This window comes from Neopsephotus bourkii, unplaced genomic scaffold, assembly GCF_033783945.1.
Source record: "Neopsephotus bourkii isolate Nb327-2 ecotype Australia unplaced genomic scaffold, CSIRO-AGI_Nbou_v1 NB_1780, whole genome shotgun sequence".
NCBI classification, from domain to species: domain Eukaryota; kingdom Metazoa; phylum Chordata; class Aves; order Psittaciformes; family Psittacidae; genus Neopsephotus; species Neopsephotus bourkii.
Window position 1 is genome coordinate 5,475,824 of NW_026902254.1, and position 20,382 is coordinate 5,496,205.

General features: G+C 35.6%; 1 protein-coding gene across 7 annotated transcripts in view; it reads left to right on the forward strand.

Annotated features, from left to right (window-relative positions):
• Positions 1-20,382, forward strand: part of SLIT2 (slit guidance ligand 2) — a 266,925-nt gene that overhangs the window by 217,748 nt on the left and 28,795 nt on the right. For all 7 annotated transcript variants that reach the window (XM_061379837.1, XM_061379839.1, XM_061379838.1 and 4 more), the window contains 8 exons: positions 381-449; positions 3,139-3,210; positions 3,525-3,596; positions 5,317-5,388; positions 8,379-8,542; positions 14,666-14,790; positions 14,921-15,018; positions 16,436-16,575. In XM_061379837.1, the coding sequence (XP_061235821.1) occupies positions 381-449; positions 3,139-3,210; positions 3,525-3,596; positions 5,317-5,388; positions 8,379-8,542; positions 14,666-14,790; positions 14,921-15,018; positions 16,436-16,575 (812 nt within the window). The remainder of the gene's footprint in view (positions 1-380; positions 450-3,138; positions 3,211-3,524; positions 3,597-5,316; positions 5,389-8,378; positions 8,543-14,665; positions 14,791-14,920; positions 15,019-16,435; positions 16,576-20,382) is intronic.

Here is a 20,382-nt window from a genome sequence, read left to right on the forward strand (position 1 = left end):
ATGTCAGGGTCTGTTCCTATTTGCAGTAGCTCAAAATCCACACTTGTAGAAATCAGATTTACTTTTCACCTGTAGAGGAGGTGTGAAACAGCCTCATTTTGCAGTCTTTATGAAATAATAGAAAGTACTGTGTAAGAGTTGGCTGGTATTACTGCTACTTCATAATATTAATAATATCTGATACAACAGCATTTGGAGTTAAGGCTACAGGTCCTCACTTGTGTCTAAACCCCAACATTTTTAAGAAAGGTTTATTATAAAACAGAAATAGTATGCATTTATTTGTTATTGATTTTGCTGTTGGATTATAAGATTAGTGCATGAAGATGCTTCTGCTTTAATGAAAAACTTATGGTTTCTGTTTTATTTTTCTATTTTAGTTATTTGGATGGAAATCAGTTTACCCTTGTTCCAAAAGAGCTTTCTTACTATAAGCACTTAACACTCATGTAAGTAGTTTTAGAGTAATGGTCTCTAGTGAAATGAAAAAACAAAATATCCTACTTCATTATACCTGGTTTTAGTTATAATGAAAAAAAAAAAAAAGTATTCCAGCAAATATTGTACCTAACCACAATTTATAACGGAGACTATTTTATTCTACTTACCACATCTTATTTAAAATGCACTTGGTCATAGAACCATAGAATAGTTAGGGTTAGAAAGGACCTTGAGATCATCTAGTTCCAGCCCCTCTGCCATGGGCAAGGACACCTCACCCCAGACAGTGTTGCCCAAGGCTCTGTCCAGTGTGGCCTTGAGCACTGCCAGTGATGGGGCATTCACCACTTCTTTGGGTAAGCTGTTCCAATGCCTCACCACCCTCACAGTAAAGAACTTCGTTCTATCTAACCTGAACTGTTTAGGTTTGAACCCATTACCCCTTGTCCTATTGCTGCAGTCCCTGATGAAAAGTCCCTCTCCAGATTTATAAATAGGAGTATTTCATTACAGTGATTACATCACAAAGTAAATAACCAGAAATTATAGTTAACCTGAAAAGATAGGTAAGATCTTTTACCTTAGTGAGTTAGGGTAATTAGGGTAAGGTGTAAGGGTAATACAACATTTTGTACCCAGCTCCATAAAGGCACTAGAATAATTTCTTTTACAAAAGAAATACTCTGTGATATGCTTTGCTCAGTGGTGTGCTTCACATAGGAATAGCACAGACAGCTCTTCTAACACTTAAACGTAACGCCTTCTGTTTCTCCCACACTACATGGCTTAATGACTGAAGAAGAAAGCTTGTCTAGAATGCCTTATTCCCAACTCTGTTGCCGACTCACTCTGTGATTTGAGGCAAATCACTAGCTACTCTAAAATTTATTTATTTATGTACCTTGTAAGAGTACAGCAAGAGAAACAGGAAGAATGTAGATGTAAGCGGCTGTAATTCCATGGGTTTTGTTAGGACTATAAAAATTTATACCACCTGAGGTTGAACTGTGTAACATTCTGGAAGCAGTTTGTGGTTTCATTATAATCAGAATAGAAAGTGGACGGGAGTAACAGAATCCCTTAAATTTCTTTTTGACTCGGTTTAGAGCTTTGCTGCAAAAATTGAAAATGGTTTGGCATTCAAAACCAAGATCTTGATTTCCTTTATTTACCTAATGCTAGACAAAAGTCACGGTCACAAATTTAGAAAAAACAAGTTTCCAAAACTTTTATGTTTTGCAAATAACATTGGGGAAAAAACTTTGCAATATTCTCAAATGTATAGTGTAGAATCTTGAAGAAGTCTTGATGGATTGTTTTGGGAAGTTATAACTTGCAGCACATAGAAAATACGAACTTTGGAACCTCAGTAAAAGAAGCAAATGTGTTGAGTGGATTGTGTGCAGTATCAGTATCAGTGGAAACTAGATATATGTCTAAAGATGAAGCATAGTGACAAGGCTTCCATCACAGAAATTAGGTACTCATGGTGTATTTGTGACAGCCAGAAATCAGCTGACTTTATCTCCTAATCAGAAAATATACAAAAAAAATTAGCAGACAAATGTAATACAATATATTATAGGTAAATAGTAAATTAAAAAAAAAAAAAAAAGAACAGTAAAACCCCCAAATAAGACCCAGCATTAACAGGCTCAATTTATCAGACCTGTGGGGCACATTATTGTAGTCTCTTCTGAATATATCCTCAAACTGCTGTTAACAAAGTTGGGAATATTCCTCAGCTGGTTTTCCAACCACAATACTATGCATATGCTTAGTTCTTCTGTGGCCAAACAAGAGATTACATGAAAATCTCCAGAGTTTCAGATTAACAAAGGAATTTGTTTATTTCTAACTTTTTCTTTCTCATTTGAATAGATTGCTTTGTTATACTTGCCCAGTATGTTTATTATTATAAGTCAGTTGTCTTACACTCTTTCGTAAAATTTTAAGAGAAGTATGTATCTTGCATAACTATTTAACAGTACTCTGAAGTTAAAATATCAGTCTCCTCAGAAACTAATGCTATATTGCACCATAGAATACAGTAAACAATAGTGAAATGGTAGACATAAAAAGAAAATTAAAGCACAATGTGAGAATAAAGAACAAGCAGTATCCACATTTAATACAGCTTCTTCAAAGCTTCTTTTAAGCTACCAACATACCACTCCAGCTTCCATCATACTTATGCTTAAGATTTTATTCATTAGAATATTGAAAACCAAGAAAGATGTTAAGGCTTTTTCTATAAATCTTAGATAGTTCTCTTTATAATAATAGCTCTGGGCTTTGATGTCTTCATCATATCAGTGTTGAGTACAACATTAAGTGATATTTACTTAGGTGTCATTAGGGACACAACTAGAATGATTTCTACTTTAAGACATCACTTTCATTTCTATACTTGGGTTGATGTAGGATTGCATTATTAACTAAGTAGCATGATGGACATTGCTGTTGTACAAGAATGCACTGTGCTACTTTTTCATCTGTGTTGAAATGAAAAAGCTTTTCATTGATCAAGCTAAACACTCACTAGGCATGTAAAATAAAAATATGTGCTGCTTTAAATATTGATAGCAATGATACTGCTTCTACTAATAACAATAATGTGTCTGTCAGTTTAACATACAGTTTTTCAGGACTGAGGTAGTCATTTTAAGGTCTGAATTTCTGCATTTATTATTATAGAGATTTAAGTAACAACAGAATCAGCACTCTTTCTAATCAGAGCTTCAGCAACATGACTCAGCTGCTCACCCTGTAAGTTTAAACATGTAACAGTGACTCTTTGGAACCATTACAGTGTATTGGGTTTTGTTGGTTTTGTTTGTTTGTTTATTTTGATTGTTTGTTTTTTGGTTGGTTGGTTTGTTTTTTTTGTTTTGGGTTGTTTTGTTGGGTTATTTTTGTCTTGGAAAGAAAGGGCATTTAGTTGGTATTAAAACCTGCTTGTTTTGGAGCCTGTAAAATAACTTGCTTCCTAACTAGCGTGCAAAAGCTGGTTTTCATCACTCTCTGCATTGTTTACTGAATGTCTGATATATACTTGCTGACTGTATTTTATATATTTCCAGAATTCTTAGTTACAACCGCCTGAGGTGTATCCCTGCACGGACTTTTGATGGATTGAAATCACTTAGATTGTTGTAAGTATTATTTTTTAACCACTGCTATTTTTCCAGACTTACACTTTGTACTTTTCTGCTTTTAAATCTTGCCTGTATTTCTTTTTTGTGTTCTGTTCTCCATTGTTATAAGCATTAAAGTCTAACAGAAATGCCGTATGCATACATTCACAATATATGAGGGGGGTTTGCAGTTGAATTTTGATTCATTTTATTCCAACAGCAAATTTCTTTCTTTCTTGTTCCATTTAATATGGAAGTATTTCCAAAATCATTACATCATGATGAATTATCAAAAATCAATAGTATTAAGTTTTGGTTCCAAGAAAACTTTTTGGTTTACCTCTAAGAAAAACAGGGTTGTAAGGGCACAGATAGGGACAAAAGAAAATACAGAACAATCACTCTAGTTTACAGCTTCAATTTGTCATTAAGAAAAAAAAACTGCAAAAATTCTTTGTCAAAAGCCCCCAGCAGAACATGTAATTTTTGCCTCTATTTGAGTAGTTTATAACCATTTAATAGCCTATGTGGATTAAATGTCTTAAGCATGACAATATTTAAGTGTGCTCACATAACTTCAATTATTTTATATAAATATGAATAATTTCAAAAACCATAATTCTACATGTGTTAAGATATACATAGAATCACAGAATAGTTAGGGTTGGAAAGGACCTTAAGTTCATCTAGCTCCAACTGCCCTGCCATGGGCTGGGACTCCTCACACTAAACCATGCCACCCAATCCTCTGTCCAACCTGGCCTTGAACACCACCAGGGATGGAGCATTCACAGCTTCCTTGGGCAACCCATTCCTGTGCCTCACCACCCTCACAGTAAAGAATTTCTTCCTTATATCCAATCTAAACTTCCCTGTTTAAGTTTTAACCCGTTACCACTTGTCCAGTCACTACAGTCCCTAATGAAGTGTCCCTCCCCAGCATCCTCATAGGCCCCCTTCAGATACTGGAAGGCTGCTATGGTGTCTCCACGCAGCCTTCTCTTCTCCAGGCTAAACAGCCCCAACTTTCTCAACCTATCTTTACATGGGAGGTGCTCCAGCCCCCTGATCATTCTCGTTGCCATCCTCTGGACTTGTTCCAGCAGTTCTATGTCCTTTTTATGTTGAGGACACCAGAACTGTACACAATACTCCAAGTGAGGTCTCACGAGTGAATGAATTTATAGAAAAGGAAAGATATTCTTTGCAGGTTTGCTACAGGAGGGAGAACACTATTCCCAGTATTGATGCTTAATAAGGTCTTTAGTTCTTTAATTTTACTATCAAATTAGGGCAATAACCTTAATATTTTCATTAATGAACAGTCAATGCCTGTATTTCCCATGAATCCATCAAAGATTTTTAAAAAGTATGAACATGATTAATGGGATTTCAGGAAATGCAGAAAAAGTCAGAAATATAACTTGTCTGCTATCCCTAAATCCAGTCTGTACTTTGCAGAAGTGTACCTACTTTTACTCACCTTTATTCTTTCCATTTTAAAATAATCATATTATTAACATTTCTTGTTAAAATACATGATGAAGAAATTAAATGATGTGTAGGCTGTCAGAACTTAAAAAAAAAAAAAAAACAGCCATGCAGAACCAGATGGAAACACTAAGGAATTGGAAGAAAAAAAAGTAAAAAGTTGAAAACTGTTCACAGATGAAAATTTCAAATCTTAACTGACTGGGTTTTTATGCATATATATTATTCTGTTTATTTTCTTTTTAAGGTCTTTACATGGCAATGATATTTCTGTTGTTCCTGAAGGAGCTTTTAATGATCTTTCAGCATTATCACACCTGTGAGTATTCGTATTTTTTGTTATTTTTAGCAAATTTCATGTACTTGAACAAAGACAAAATGCAAAGCACTGCCCTGGAACAAGCTAATGCATTAGTACAGCCTTGGGACTTGCCAGAAAGGTAGCAGCTCAGCAGGAAAATCCTGGGCCTCCTGGTGGGCAGCAAACTGAACATGTCTGCTATGGGCCCTTATGGCAGTGAAAGCTAAAGACTCTTCGGGCTGAATTAGAAAGAAAGCCAGGTGGTTGAACATAGCGGTCACTCCCTTCTGCTTGGCTCTCCTACAGCCACGTCTGGAATATGTGTTCAGTTTTTCAAGTACAAACCAAATGTGTATGAATCAGCAAATCCAGGTCAGGGGCAACCAAGGGTGGAAGGTGGCAGGATGAGATGATCTGTGGCGAGATGCCAAGGAGGGACCTTGTCGTGGTTTAACCTCAACCAGACAGCTTGTTCACTCCCCCCCACTTCTTGCCCTCCCCCTACTTCTGGAGAGATGGAGAGGAGAATCAGAAAGAATGCAACTCCCACGGGTTGAGATAAGAACAGTTTAGTAACTAAGGTATAACACAAATCACTACTGCTACCACCAATAATAGTAATGATAAAGGAAATAACAAGGGAAGAGAATACAACACCCCATCATCAGGAGACCAATAACTCACCCCCCCAGCCCGACCAAGCACCGACCGATACCTCCTCCAACCCTGCAGTCCACTTAACCTTTCTGGGTAACTCCCCCAGTTACATCCTGGGCATGACGTGCTGTGGTATGGAATACCTCTTTGGTCAGTTTGGGTCAGGTATCCTGTCTCTGCTTCCTCCCGGCTTCCCCTCCTCCCTGGCAGAGCATGAGGCTCACAAAGTCCTTGGCCAAACCAAAACATCGGGGTTATCAGCTCTGATCCCAGGCCGAAAGTCAAAACACAGCACTGCACCAGCTACCAAGAAGAAAAATGGCTGCTACTGCTAAACCTAGGACAGACCTAATAGTCTTTAAGGCACTAGGTGGATTACAGCAATGATGGAGACAGATTTTTCTCATATGTACACAGGGAAGAATAGGAGTCAGCAGTCACAAGCAGCAAAAAGGGAAATTTGACTGAACATAAAGAAAAATTATTCACTGTGAAGGTGGTTCAGCTTTGGAACATGTTGCCCAAAGGAGAGGAAGAATCTCTGTGCCTGGTGATTTTCAGAGCTCAGCTAGACAGAGCCCTGGGCAACTTTGAAGTGAGCCCTGCTTTGCACAGAGGGTGAGATTAGATGACCTCCAGAGTGCCCTAAATTATTCTATGGTTCTGTGTTGGTGTCTGTTAAATTGACAATAAATACATGGACACCTGCTTTCAGAACGCAATTTTAGGCAATGCTTGTCCTGATTTTAATTTTCAATGGGAAACTTAGATTAGTAAATGTTACCTATCTGTAGACCTCGTGTTTATGAATAGTTATTAAATCCTTGCTTGCAACTGAGTAGTTGACTACCGCCTTTATATATAGCTGGGGTTTATGTTTCTGAACAGCTGCAGTTGTTAAAAACTTAATTATCTGTTTCTAGTTCAGTATTGGACATTTACATTTAATTTACCATTTCTCAGAAACTTAATGATACTGATTAAACTTTAAGGCATTGATAATTTATTCAAATGTCATTGTTAAACTAGCTTATCTGCATCAAATATCAGTAGAAATTGGATAGATTTTGTTATTGTTGCTGGGCTTTTTCCCCCAGAAAGTCTACCAGTTATCCTTGCTAACATTTTGATTTTAGCAGACCAATTGTGTTATCTGTTCAGGCTGACATTCACTCTTGCATATATAGAGTTGGCAAACTCGTGGTGTTTCTCCTTGCATGGGAAGTTCCCTGTCACTAGCTCTGATTTTTGTTACTGCTCTGACTTAAGTCTTACTGAACAAGTATATATGGTCTTTTTGAGTTCAGGTGGAAGTAGGTAGCACTAATTGAGAGAGGTGGCAAAAGACAGTGTTTCAGTAGTGGTAGTTTCTAGTGCCTTTGTCTGCCAAGGATTTTCTTCTATCACTGGAAGACCGATTGATCCAAAGTCATGGAAAAATCTAAATAAAAGTACTGAAACATCTGGAGAAGGAGAATGTTCCAATACTGCCATTTGACAATTTGTGCATTTGTCAAGATTATCTGTTGAATGTTACATTATTACTGTATTTCTTAAAAGCAATATGAATACAACTTTATAAACAGCACAATGCTTTTATCCTCCAAATTTACACGTCATAGTCAGTTTTAAGATTATAGTTTCCAGCAGAGAAAATAAGCATTTAAAAAGCCTTTACACAATGCTCAAAATCTCTAGCTAAATTATTTTTAATTAAAAAAAATGTATTTATTTAAATAAATTGATTTGCATTCATAATGAAGCAATTCTTATGTAACTACCACAAAGCTAAGATAATGGAGTTTTATTTACTTACGCAGCAGAAACCTCTTACAGAATTCTGCACATAGCTGTGATTTCAGTGGGAGAGCTCCAAAGAGGAAATAATTAAATCAAATTTGGAAGCCTAGAAACAGATGGTTTGCACCAGCCTGGGAGCCATAAACTCAAAAGGAAAAATATCAGGATGGAACTCTGTGGGGTTGCCTTGGCTGCTTTGGAAGAAATACTTTATTCTTGCTAACTTAATTTCCCAGTATCAGTTTCATTCTGCTTATGCAGATCTTGGCCAGTAAATACCAAGTGAAACAGAGCTAGTTAGTGTTAGCTATCCAAATTTCACACATAATGCAGCTAAGAATAGCTAGGTTTGTGGACCACGTTTACTGCTAAAACTATCACTTCTTGATTTAGAACGCAAATCTGGACACTTCATGCTCTTATGATCCATTTCATGGATGGAGGGCAGACTTGTGGTTTGAAAGGATTTTTTGCAACCAGTTTTCTGGCTTCTCTTTTTAAAAGCAACCATTTAAAACTTTATTACCTTTTTATTTGTCTGTTTTCCACAGGGCCATTGGAGCAAATCCTCTTTATTGTGACTGTAACATGCAGTGGCTATCTGACTGGGTAAAATCAGAATACAAAGAGCCTGGTATTGCACGTTGCGCTGGTCCCGCAGATATGGCAGATAAACTTCTTCTCACAACTCCTTCTAAAAAATTCACTTGCCAAGGTACTGTTGTACTGTTTCTCTTTGAAGTGTATATTTTTAATTTTTACAAATAGTTGAGCTGTAAAATAAAAGAGTCCTGTGTGCTGTAAATGCGCTTATTATAGCGTTTTCACTCACCGTTGTCATAATTCTTCCTCATATTTAGGGATGTAGCCATTGGTTCCATTCAGGAACTCTACTTATTTTGAAGACTTCAATGCCTATTTCTTTTTAAATAAGTGGAGTAAAAGAGTCTTTGGATTGGCAGTACAGTATTTCTCAGTACACAAATGTACACAGGTACTTGGTACTGTCTCAGTCATGAACTACAGTTTAAACATCTATACTTCCCTTAGCCAAAGAAAGTCCTTTTCCTTCAGTCTGTTCACAGTAAAAACTGTAAATACCTCCATAATCCTTTCAGTCTGCAATTAATTGTACCAATATGTCCGTAGTGCTTCCTCTGGTATTTCAGAAAAAAGTGTAAAAGACACCCAAAAAAAACCTTTAGGTAAAAGGACATGATACCACTATAGAGGTCTCAGTCTAAAATGTTTGAGAAGTTTCTCAGGATTTGGACAAAGACTATTTATCTCCATGTCTGTACCAATGATGCTGGCATTTATATCACAACTTACAGTATTGTCTGTGAATTCCTACTTTCTCTTTCTGAACCTTACTTAGAAAAGTACCTTTTTTGCTCACATGGAGAAAGAACTTGTTTTGTTTTATTGTTTAATCTTCTATTGCATCCATTTCTCCCTTCTTAAATATTTTGAAAACACAGAAAATTTCTGCTGTAGTTTCATTTTTCATGGTCCTGATTTAGAAACACTGAAATTCCCAATTGAAAAAAAAAACTAACAAAACAAAAACTAAGTGAGCAAATACTAAATAAACAGAATTTATTGTGTGCTAATAGTTGTCATTACTAAGCTCATAGTGATTTCTGAGGCATCAGCTGAATATGATCTTAAGTCTTGTAGAAGTAATTTATTCTCACAGTCTTAGTACTCTTCAAGCTATTTTAACTTATACATCTGTTAATGTATCTTCAAAGGTGAGCTTAATCCCTTAGTAACTTCTTTCTTTAAAAAGCCATTGGGACTTTGTTGGAGTTTGTCTCATCTGAAGTTGTTCTTTACTGCATGTTCATCCTATTTCTCTCCTTTGGCTTTCTGTTAAAAAGCATTTTTCTAAACAAAAACCACTGGAAACCATTTCACTGCTTGTGATGCCAATGAATTGTGTCTCCCTCCAAGTCCTTTTTGCAGTTTTTCAAAAGTATATCTCTGAGGTCATGCTAGTGTTCATTGCATATGACACTCATCTCTTTTATAGAATCATAGAATAGTTAGGGTTGGAAAGGACCTTAAGATCACCAAGTTCCAACCCTCCTGCCATGGGCAGGGACATCTCACACTAAACCATATCACCCAAGGCTTTGTCCAACCTGGTCTTGAGCACTGCCAGGGCTGGAGCATTCACAACTTCCCTGGGCAACCTATTCCAGTGCCTCACCACCCTAACAGGAAAGAATTTCCCCCTTATATCTGTTGCAAAGTCTCTTAGTCTGGTTTTAGACAGGACATTTGCTGGACAATCTGTTCTTTTTGGCTGCAAGCATCCACTGAAGGTTACTGCAGATACACTCTAATTGCACACTGTTGTTGGGATATCAGTGAAAGAATGTTTGCATGAACATGTGGTGTTTACTTGCTAGAAAGTATATCTTACTCCCTCTTGCCCATCAGAAAATATCATTTATATTATTTTGCAGGGTCAGAACTGTATTTGTTTGACTTCCAGGCATGGATATCTGGTATAACGGATATCAGGGAACGACCTGTTAGAGAGCAGTGTAGGGGAGAGGGACCTGGGGGTCCTGGTGGACGACAGGGTGACCATGAGCCGACACTGTGCCCTTGTGGCCAAGAAGGCCAATGGCATCCTGGGGTGTATTAGAAGGGGGGTGGTTAGTAGGTCGAGAGAGGTCCTCCTTCCCCTCTACTCAGCCCTGGTGAGACCTCATCTGGAATACTGTGTCCAGTTCTGGGCCCCTCAGTTTAAGAAGGACAGGGACCTGCTGGAGAGAGTCCAGCGCAGGGCAACTAAGATGATTAAGGGAGTGGAGCATCTCCCTTATGAGGAAAGACTGAGGGAGCTGGGTCTCTATAGTTTGGAGAAGAGGAGATTGAGGGGTGACCTTATTAGTGTATATAAATATATAAAGGGGGAGTGTCACGAGGATGGAGCCAGGCTCTTCTCAGTGGCAAACAATGATAGGACAAGGGGAAATGGTTACAAACTGGAACACAAGAGGTTCCACTTAAACTTGAGAAGAAACTTCTTCTCAGTGAGGGTGACGGAACACTGGAACAGGCTGCCCAGGGAGGTTGTGGAATCTCCTTCTCTGGAGACATTCAAAACCCGCCTGGACACGTTCCTGTGTAACCTTATCTAGGTGTTCCTGCTCCGGCAGGGGGATTGGACTAGATGATCTTTTGAGGTCCCTTCCAATCTCTGACATACTGTGATACTGTGATACTGTGATAATGGATACCTTTGAGAGAAAGTAATTTTCCTGCTACTGTCCTGTGAAGATGCTCATAATTACAGATTACAAATCAGTAGCTTTTCAAGGACATGATGGTCCTGTAAGATATTATGTGTCTATTTCTCAAAGAGAAGTAATTTTATCTTTTGCTTAAAAATGAACTGTTGAATAGAAATTAGGAAGGTGCTATATTCCTATTAGGACCAAAATTTTAGGCTAGGTGGGAGACAACTCTTTAGAATATCTGTTGATGGTCAACTATTGTGTATATATTTACATGAAGAGAGTAGTGAGTCATTCCCTCTTAATCAGTATCTCTTGATTCAGTTGGAATTGAAATGGGTGCTTGAATTTTATTTACATAATTAATAGTTCCCAGTGAAAATAAGCATTTTAAAATAAAGTCTCTTCTCAGTCCTAAAGCTCCATAAAATCAATGTACCTTACTAATTTTATGAGTTCTTTTTACTTCAGGAATCATCCATTAATATTTTCCTCTTTCGGTTGTTTTTCTACATTTATGGGTGGGGTTTTTTTCCTCTTTTATGTGGCCTCTAACAGATTCTCAATCTTTTACCTCTTTATCATCCATGCCCTGCCTATAGAGATTCCAGGGCCTTGTGGTTTTCTCATACCAGGTAAGGTTATAAGTAGACCTGGAATGGGTGATCTGATTAAGAGCAGACCTTCTGACCTTCCTTTTGTGTACCTCAAGCAATCCTCGTTCCTAAGACAAGCATGTTTACTATGTGTTTTCCCCTTTGATGAATTTACAGCTGAGTCTTCATGATATATCATTTAACATATCGTGTGAACAGTATTCTTATTTTAAAAGCCTGGGTTCAAGTTCTGAAAATTGTCTGACTGAAATGATTGTTTCTACTGTATTGTAATAAAATTTGTGACTTCATTAGCAGTTTTAGTGTAAGTGAATCAGTGTAGATACTGATTTTGAGGCCAAATACAGGAGAGAATAGGAGAAATAAAATGTCAGAGCTGAAAGATTTTCTTGCAAGTTTTCTGTAGAAAAAAAGTTTGTGTCATGTTTTTCTTCGAAAATGTTAGATACATGCGTGTATCTGTGTCAAAAAAATACAGTTAGCTTTTCAGTGTTTGCTAAAGAATGCTGCTTTTTTTTTTTTTTTAAGGATTTTTTTTCCAGCCAGGGCTTATTCAACAATGTCTACAATATGAAAAACTAAATAATAGGTTATGAACCAAATCCTTTTCATATACAAGACTTTAACACTTTTAAAGAGAAAAGGAACTGTATAGTGCAAATGAAAATAAGTACCAGAACTGGCTGTCCATTAGCCTTCAGTAAAAATACCTGAAGGATTTCAATTTTTTGATCTTGCAACAGAAGAATAATAAACCAAAATAAATATTTTATTGGATAATACATAAATAATAGTTTGAAATAAACACAGCACAAATTCAGATACAATGGTATATATGATCTTATTGAGACTTAGGTACCCATTTTCTGGCTCTGTTTTGGAAGTGAAATTAAGATTGCTAATCTGTTTCAGAAAATAACATTAGTTGCTGAATGATTTTTAATTCATGCCAAATATTTAGCTTTTTATTGTATGAGAAGTAGAAAAGAGGATAGGATGCTCAGAATAGTTGAGGCAAGGAAGCATAGACTTCATGCTACAGAGCAGTGCTTCCATTTTTTGTTTTTTAAATATGTGCCTCTTGCACTTTATTTTTTTCATAGAGCCTCTTAATGTATTCTAGAAATAATGAGCAGTACTGTAGACTACATAGGGAGGACTTTCTAGATTTTAATTCTATGGTGTATGTTTCAACTCTTTTACGTCTGCTGTTTGCTGGTCTATCAGAAATTTTAATCAGGTATAGATTTCTCTTACAAAATAAGGTAAAGGAGACAAGAATAGTCAATGATCCCTACAGATTGTGGCTTTGGCAGTAAGCATCTTATCACAGATTACCATGTTCAACCCTCTGGATTTGCTGCAAGCTGTGACACAGAAGGGTACCAGCAACTGCAGATTCAAAAATAAATAAATAAATAGCCAAATAAATAAAATGTCAACCTCCCTTGTTTAACAACCCTTGCTGAATTCATATAATCATGTTTTCCTTCCATGCCCATTCCTTTACAATGATTTATCTGTGATTATTTTTGCAAAGAAAAATAAGAAAAGAAAGTAAATATATCCAAATTTAAACCCCCCCCAAAGACCTATATCTCAATAAAAGTGCAAGTTAGCTCAAAAAACTTTGCAGTCTGTCTCATTTTGAGTAAAGCCTGTTATGGAGCAATCGTGCAATTCTACCAGTAGGTCTCAGGAGCTTTGACTCTGTGTCTAGTTAGAAGAAATCACTGATTATTCCTTGAAATGTACAAATCACTTGTGGATAGCTGAAGTTTTTTTCATAGGTGAGATCTGAAATCAAGCTGGAGGCAGCAATGTCATCAGGCAATAGACCTGGAGATAACAGAGAATGTATGATCATTCTCTTAATAGGCTTTTGGCCAAGTCATCTACTTTCTCTTAGAGTTATCAAACTTTTATCTATCGCAAAGTATATGAAAAAGAAACATTATTTATACTCAGGTGATTTCTAATTTTTAACAAATAAGCAGTGATTTCTTTGGTTGATTGACAAAAAAAATAAAATTTGATAGTGCTTAACTTGAAAATTCACCATAAAACAGCTGCATTAAAATTACAAAACAACAGAAAGATAATTAAGTATCTAAAAAAATACTTATATATGAGGATAAGATTTATGTAGGCCAAAGCTCTAAGTCTGGCTTCCTAAGATTTTTTCAATGTTAATTTCTGAGCTCTGTCATTATAATCACTAGTATAAAAACATTGCAAGCAACTAGTATAAAAAACTAGTATAAAAACACTGCAACTAGTATAAAAACACTGCAAGCATGGATTGCAGCCTTCCTTTGCACATAGGTTCATGGTATAGTCTGCATTTTTTGTGGGCTCAGCTAATGAACTAATGGACAGGACTGTGCCTGACTCTATAAGGGGGCAAGGCACAATACAGAGCTATTTATGGTGACATAGCTTGAACAATGCAATTTACAGTTCACAGATCTTCAACCAATTTACAAGTAATTTTACCAGTTCATTTTGCTATTTCTGACCCTGCAAATAAAATGTAAATTTAAAGTACATTTAAAATAGTCTTTTCAGTAACACCGTTAGGGAAGGACTACAAACTGTGATAGTTCTTTTTCTCACAGGCAATTTTTAACTTTTACCCCCTAAAGAGGTTAAAGCTGCAATTGTATTCATCATTTTCTTAATATAAAGGAAAGGTAGTCATCATGGAAGAGTACTGTACAGATTTCAGTGGATTGGATAAGCTTTATTTTTTTCTTGAAGTGATAATTAAAGTGATAATTAAACTAAGAATCCCCTTCAAATTTAGTTGGTCATCTCAAAAGTATTAAGGACAGTCCAGCATTTTATCCGTATGGAAACACCACAAAGTCTAAAACATAAATTTCATTTTAAATTTAAAGCAAAATGGCAAGTATATCCTATCAAATATAAATCGTTGTTTCTGACTATTGAATTTGTATTTTTAAGGGCCTGTGGATGTTAATATTCTTGCTAAGTGTAACCCCTGTTTATCAAATCCATGTAAAAATGATGGAACCTGCAACAATGATCCAGTTGACTTCTATAGATGTACTTGCCCATATGGTTTCAAGGTAGGTACTGAATGAAGAGGAAAAAGCTTCCTGAAATGTAAGCTGCTTCTTAACAACCCTTGAGGTTTATTTGGCTCCCTTCCAGGAGTGTCTGTATGTTCTTAAATTATAACCGTTGTTCCCTTCATAGGGTCAAGACTGTGATACTCCCATTCATGCTTGCATTAGTAACCCATGCCACCACGGTGGAACTTGTCATTTGAAAGAAGGAGAAAAAGATGGTTTCTGGTAGGTTGCTTTTAATTGTAATAAAGGGATGTAAAACTATGGAGTTTTATGTGCTGAAATAATTTTTGTATTAATATTTGGGTTCTCTGTGTTTGCGAGTGTGTGTACCACAAAGGCAGATTTTTAGTGTTTCTGAAGTTTTCAGAACATGTTGCTGTCCTTGGAAAGCTTCTAAAGCTCTGAAACTGTTAAAACCAATAACAAATGATTGCAATTAGTGGAGGCATATCAGGTCAAGACAACACAGTATTGACTCCATTATGCTAATTAATAGCTAGCTAGATCCCTGCTGAAAAAAAACTCACAATTCATCTGTTGTTGTGTGTACTACTTCAACAGACAGCATGTAAATGATAAAATGTAAATCCCAGTGAAACAGAAAATTAATGATTCATCTGAAACTCACTATGCCAGCACATAAACATGCTGTGAGCATTTTTAATCTTGAGTTATTTAATCACACAGTACAATTACTCCAGATGTACTTTATGAATTATGAAATAAAGTTCTTTTGCATTCTGATGTGAAATTATTAGTCATTTAATAATCTACACCTCAAGCTTGTTAGAAATGACACTTCAAAAAGATGCAATTCATTATCCTGCAATTCATTATGTCATTAATCTTATTTTTAATCCAAATTCTGCCCAAAGATTAAATAGTTTTCTGTTAAAACTTAAGTGTATACATCTTAATACTATGCCTATAGAATTTAAATTGACGTAGTCATGTCTCAGAATTTGACCTTTTCCATTTGTTTGTTTAAACACTTTATTTTGAATATCAAAGCAATCTTATAATGAAAGATGCAGAAATTATAGATATTGCATTTTATGTGAAAATATATGTATAGTTATGTTTCAAAGATCTTTTACATCTGCTGTCTATTTTGAAGTATTTTTTGTATAGACATATTTAAAAACAAAAAATAATGCTTTGAAGTTTCATACAGGCTTTTTTTAATATATATTCATTCACATATTGTGCAAAGGACATTAAACCAACTTTTAGATTGGTGCATTTAACCGAATGATGTTGGAATACTACTATTACATACTAATCCCTGATTCCATAATCTTTTCCATGTGTTCAAAAAAAGCAAAAGGATCACTTTCTGTAAGAAATAAAATCTAACCTTATAATATAAAGGTAGCATGCTTTTCAAAAGGACTGTTCAGTGGTTTAAGAATCTCCTTAAGCTAAAGATCAAGGCATAAATTTGGAAGCCTATTTTCTGTAATTTAAAATATGAAATTTATTTTGGTAGTATTTACTATGTGGGTTTTTTTATATTATATCGGCTGTGTTCCTTTATGGCATAATGGTTATGAATTACTGTACCTATTAATTACAAAACTTCTTGCCTGGTCTTCCCAGCTAAAATGTCAATGTGGTTAGTTTTGTTTTTGTATTACAGGTGCACTTGTGCAGATGGATTCGAAGGTGAAAACTGTGAAATAAATGTTGATGACTGTGAAGACAATGACTGTGAAAATAATTCTACTTGTGTGGATGGAATTAATAACTATACTTGCCTTTGTCCACCGGAATATACAGGTAGGAGTATAAGAGAAAGTACAAGTGATTCAAGAATTCCTAGCAGAACAATAATATTTTTTTCAGTTTGTAGATGAATTAGTAGTTACTCTATACTTGACTAAAAGCCAGGTTTACATTCATATTTTTCTCCTATATGGGTTATAGTCAAAAGTAGATTGAATGGCCACTCACTAATTCCTTTGTTACTTTTGAAATTATAGAATTTTGATTCTATGTGTGTCCCTCCCTACTGTTTACCTAACCCAGACATCCCAGTAAAGAACCTCTGTAGGTGTAGAAATGTGAAAAATATTCTACTTTTACCTTGTATACAGAAAAGGATGTGTCTGTAACAGTAGGGAACTGAATTTGACACCCCTGGGTGTTGTCCTGTCCTCCGTTAGAAACATTAATGCAGAGTGTGAATCTTTCTCTTCTATCACAGAGAGAAGCCTAACACAAAAAAACAACTCATTACTGAATGTCTAATTATTTGTTTCTGTCAGTTGACAGACAAGCCAAAGCATTTTCCTATTTTTGAGGCAGAGGGTCTCTTGCTTGCCGTCATCACCTTTGTGGGAATGGAGGATAGTTAGGGCATTAACACTGGAGAATAAGTAGGATCTATTGTTTACATTGATCTGTTTTATAGTTTTTCTAACTAGACAGATCTATTTTCTGACAGCTAGTTGACCACTAGGAGAACACAGAGCTTAAATTCATAAAACCATGACTTGAAATGCATGAAAAAGGAAATGTAAAATATGTCAGCACTTGGAAATTAATTCTGCTCAGCCATCCTATATATTTTGATCAGTCAATCAGATCTGAGCTCTGGAAGGCTGTGAGGAGAGGTAAACTTCTTAATTAATTTCATTTATTGAAAACACAGCTAACTCCTGTTTAATCCAAGGTTTTTCCATCATTATTTCTACAACCTATTGGATTGCTCAAATGTTTTAGGGCATTCAGACGTAAAGTCAATATTTAAATCTTGGAAACCCATAGAGAGTGAAAATGATAGAACACAAGTATAAGAAATACAACTTCATAATCTAACATGTATTCATCCAGCACATACGATAGGTAAACATTTGGTAGAAATTTCTCCATACAGAATGAGCTATAATATGTATAGCAATAGAGGTTAAAAGTATAAGTAACCAGAATAAGGTATGTAATAATAATAACTGGATGATCCACATCTGGAAGAACAGACATAATCTACTCACACAAAATACTGGTTTGCTTGATACCTTAATACCTAAGAGCAATTGACAATTCAAGCTTTAGAAAATGACAGGTAACATCATCAATGAGACGGGTGTTTGCTATTTCTCTGACAACAGCTATTTCAGGTACATGTGAGTCAAGCTTCACCTCCCCTGGGATCAATCACCATCTCCTTTAAAAATGGGATGAGTTATTCACTAGGTAGGGTGGAAGAATGCAAATCAAAGTCACCTCAGTCTGGTATTCTTGTTCAGTGGCTTCATGCTAAAAGGTTTCATATATCTGTTAGGTAGCAAACAATTGATTTTCAGGAGCATTCTTCCTCTGCAGCTTTGCAGGTATTTTTACCTGTGTTCATTTCTTCATTTTTGACATTGTTGTGAGTGCATGTCAATGCAGTGAAGTCGATGGCTTGCTATATTCACAGTATGCCGTGGGAAAGACTGTTTTGTATTAAATATCCATGGAGTGGATATAAAGGCTTTTTTACATGTGCTAGCCTAAAACTTTGATTAAGTGTGCCTGTTGCATTTCTGTAATATTGTAATCGAAATGTAAGTTTTATAATCACAATTGGAACAGCAATTTTAGCATTTCTCCATACATCCCCATGGTTGGAGCAAAAAGGAGAATAAGCACTAGTAACATTTTTGACATTTGTATTGCAGTTGTACTTCTTTAGTCAAAACACAAGGATATGTATTTTTTTAACTTGATTAATAATTGTGCATAATTCTAAAAGGAAAATACTGTGAGTTTACATGACAAGTGGGTTAACTGTAGTTCTTTTGGAAAGAAAGATTTGCTTTTACAAGTGCAATGCCTACTCATACTTACTACAGAAGTCAGTAGGTCATGTGAGTAGGTAAGAATCTTCTCACCAGCTATAAAATAAATCAATCTACTTGTAATCAGGAAGTTTAGCTGTGCTGCTTTTTTAAAAATGTTGAGAATTTACATCACCTTATCAAACCTTTTTCAGCACCTTGCCAAAACAAAGACAGGTGTTTTTTTAAACATACAACACCAAGAGGCCCAATTCATTTTGCAGACAAGTTGGGCAAAAATTGTAGCAAAAGTTCATTTTTTTCATTCCACAGGATACAATACAGAGTTCTACAGTATACTGTCTGACAAAGCATATGACACAACATGTGATATCCTGAGTAATTTTTGAGATTTATTATAAGCAGAAAATATAAATCATTAAGCTAGTCAAGGGGTCTTCATGTCCATCATCCTTGATCTTACATAATAATTAAATAACTTTCAGTGTTAAGAATTTGATTGACAGTAGTTTGAACACATTGGTACCTAGAAATGGTAGTGTTCAGAATATAAATTAACCTTACAGTTGCCTCAACTGTGCATGAGGTACCAAATTTTTTATAGGATTTTTTTAGTTTTCTTCCTCTGGCTTATAGCCTGATTTGAAAGATAAATAACAGAATCCCTGTTCAGTATGGATACAGTGAATTTCATCAGGAACATTGTAAATGTCTGGATTTTGGTGTTTGTTCTAACAGGTTAAAATCAGATATGCATATTGCTAATGAGTTTTTTTTTACGAAAGGTTTTTTTCACTAAAAGAATTCATGTACTAGCTGGGCAAAAGTTGGTTAACAATCAGGAAAGCAAGCTATATTCAGCAGGTAAAAAGATTTTTTAAATTCAGAGATACTTATCTCTAGCTCAGAAAGTCAATGAGCTGTAAGATGCTGCATACTGGGACAATGTACATACCATGAAAATACCACCGCAGGCTCATCCTATTATCTCTTAATTCTGTTGGAAATACTTTGTATTGTCTGTGTTTGAGATGTCACAGCTTATATGTACTGAATGTGGAAGTGCACTAGCCCAGAATATTTTTCTGGGTGGACGGTTATCTGCAAATATGTTTTACATTTCATAGCACAGTATAAGGAAGAAGTCAGCTGAAACCTGCTGGTATCATTCTCCTTGAAAACTTTATTTTTCAGGTGGAGAGCTTGTTAGAATCTCAAATTAGCTCTGAAAATACATACAAAAACCTATGAAAAATGCTATAAAGAATGCTACAGTGTAAAAACAATCGCTTTTTTACTTCTCTAACAATCCCTTGAAAATTGACACTTCTCAGGTATGCAGTGTTAGTTTAAAAGCAAGCGATTTAAAAAGCTTATTATGATGGTGCTTAATAATTGAGAATTAATCCATGTTTCTCTGCCTCATTTAAATTTTAGAATTCTCTCCACAGTTACAGGTGGAAAGACAAAGAAATTATATTTGCACTATATATTGTGAGCTTTCTTAAGATCGCAGACTGCAACTGTGAAACAACAGTAAGCAAATGGAATCAGCAGACACTCAGGGTGTCTGATGAAACCTTGAGAAATAAAAATAACTCACTATGTCCTGCACTCTTTAACTTTGCTATTCTCTTAACGTTGTCATCTCCTTTATTTTAATCTCAGTCTAGTAAACTTAAGGTCATTTTATGTACATTCTATAGATTCAGATTATCATTTCTCTTGTCCATTTCCATCAGTCATTAGATCATATATCTAACTGATCCAGAAGTAAAACCTCTCTTATGCCACCAGTGGCATG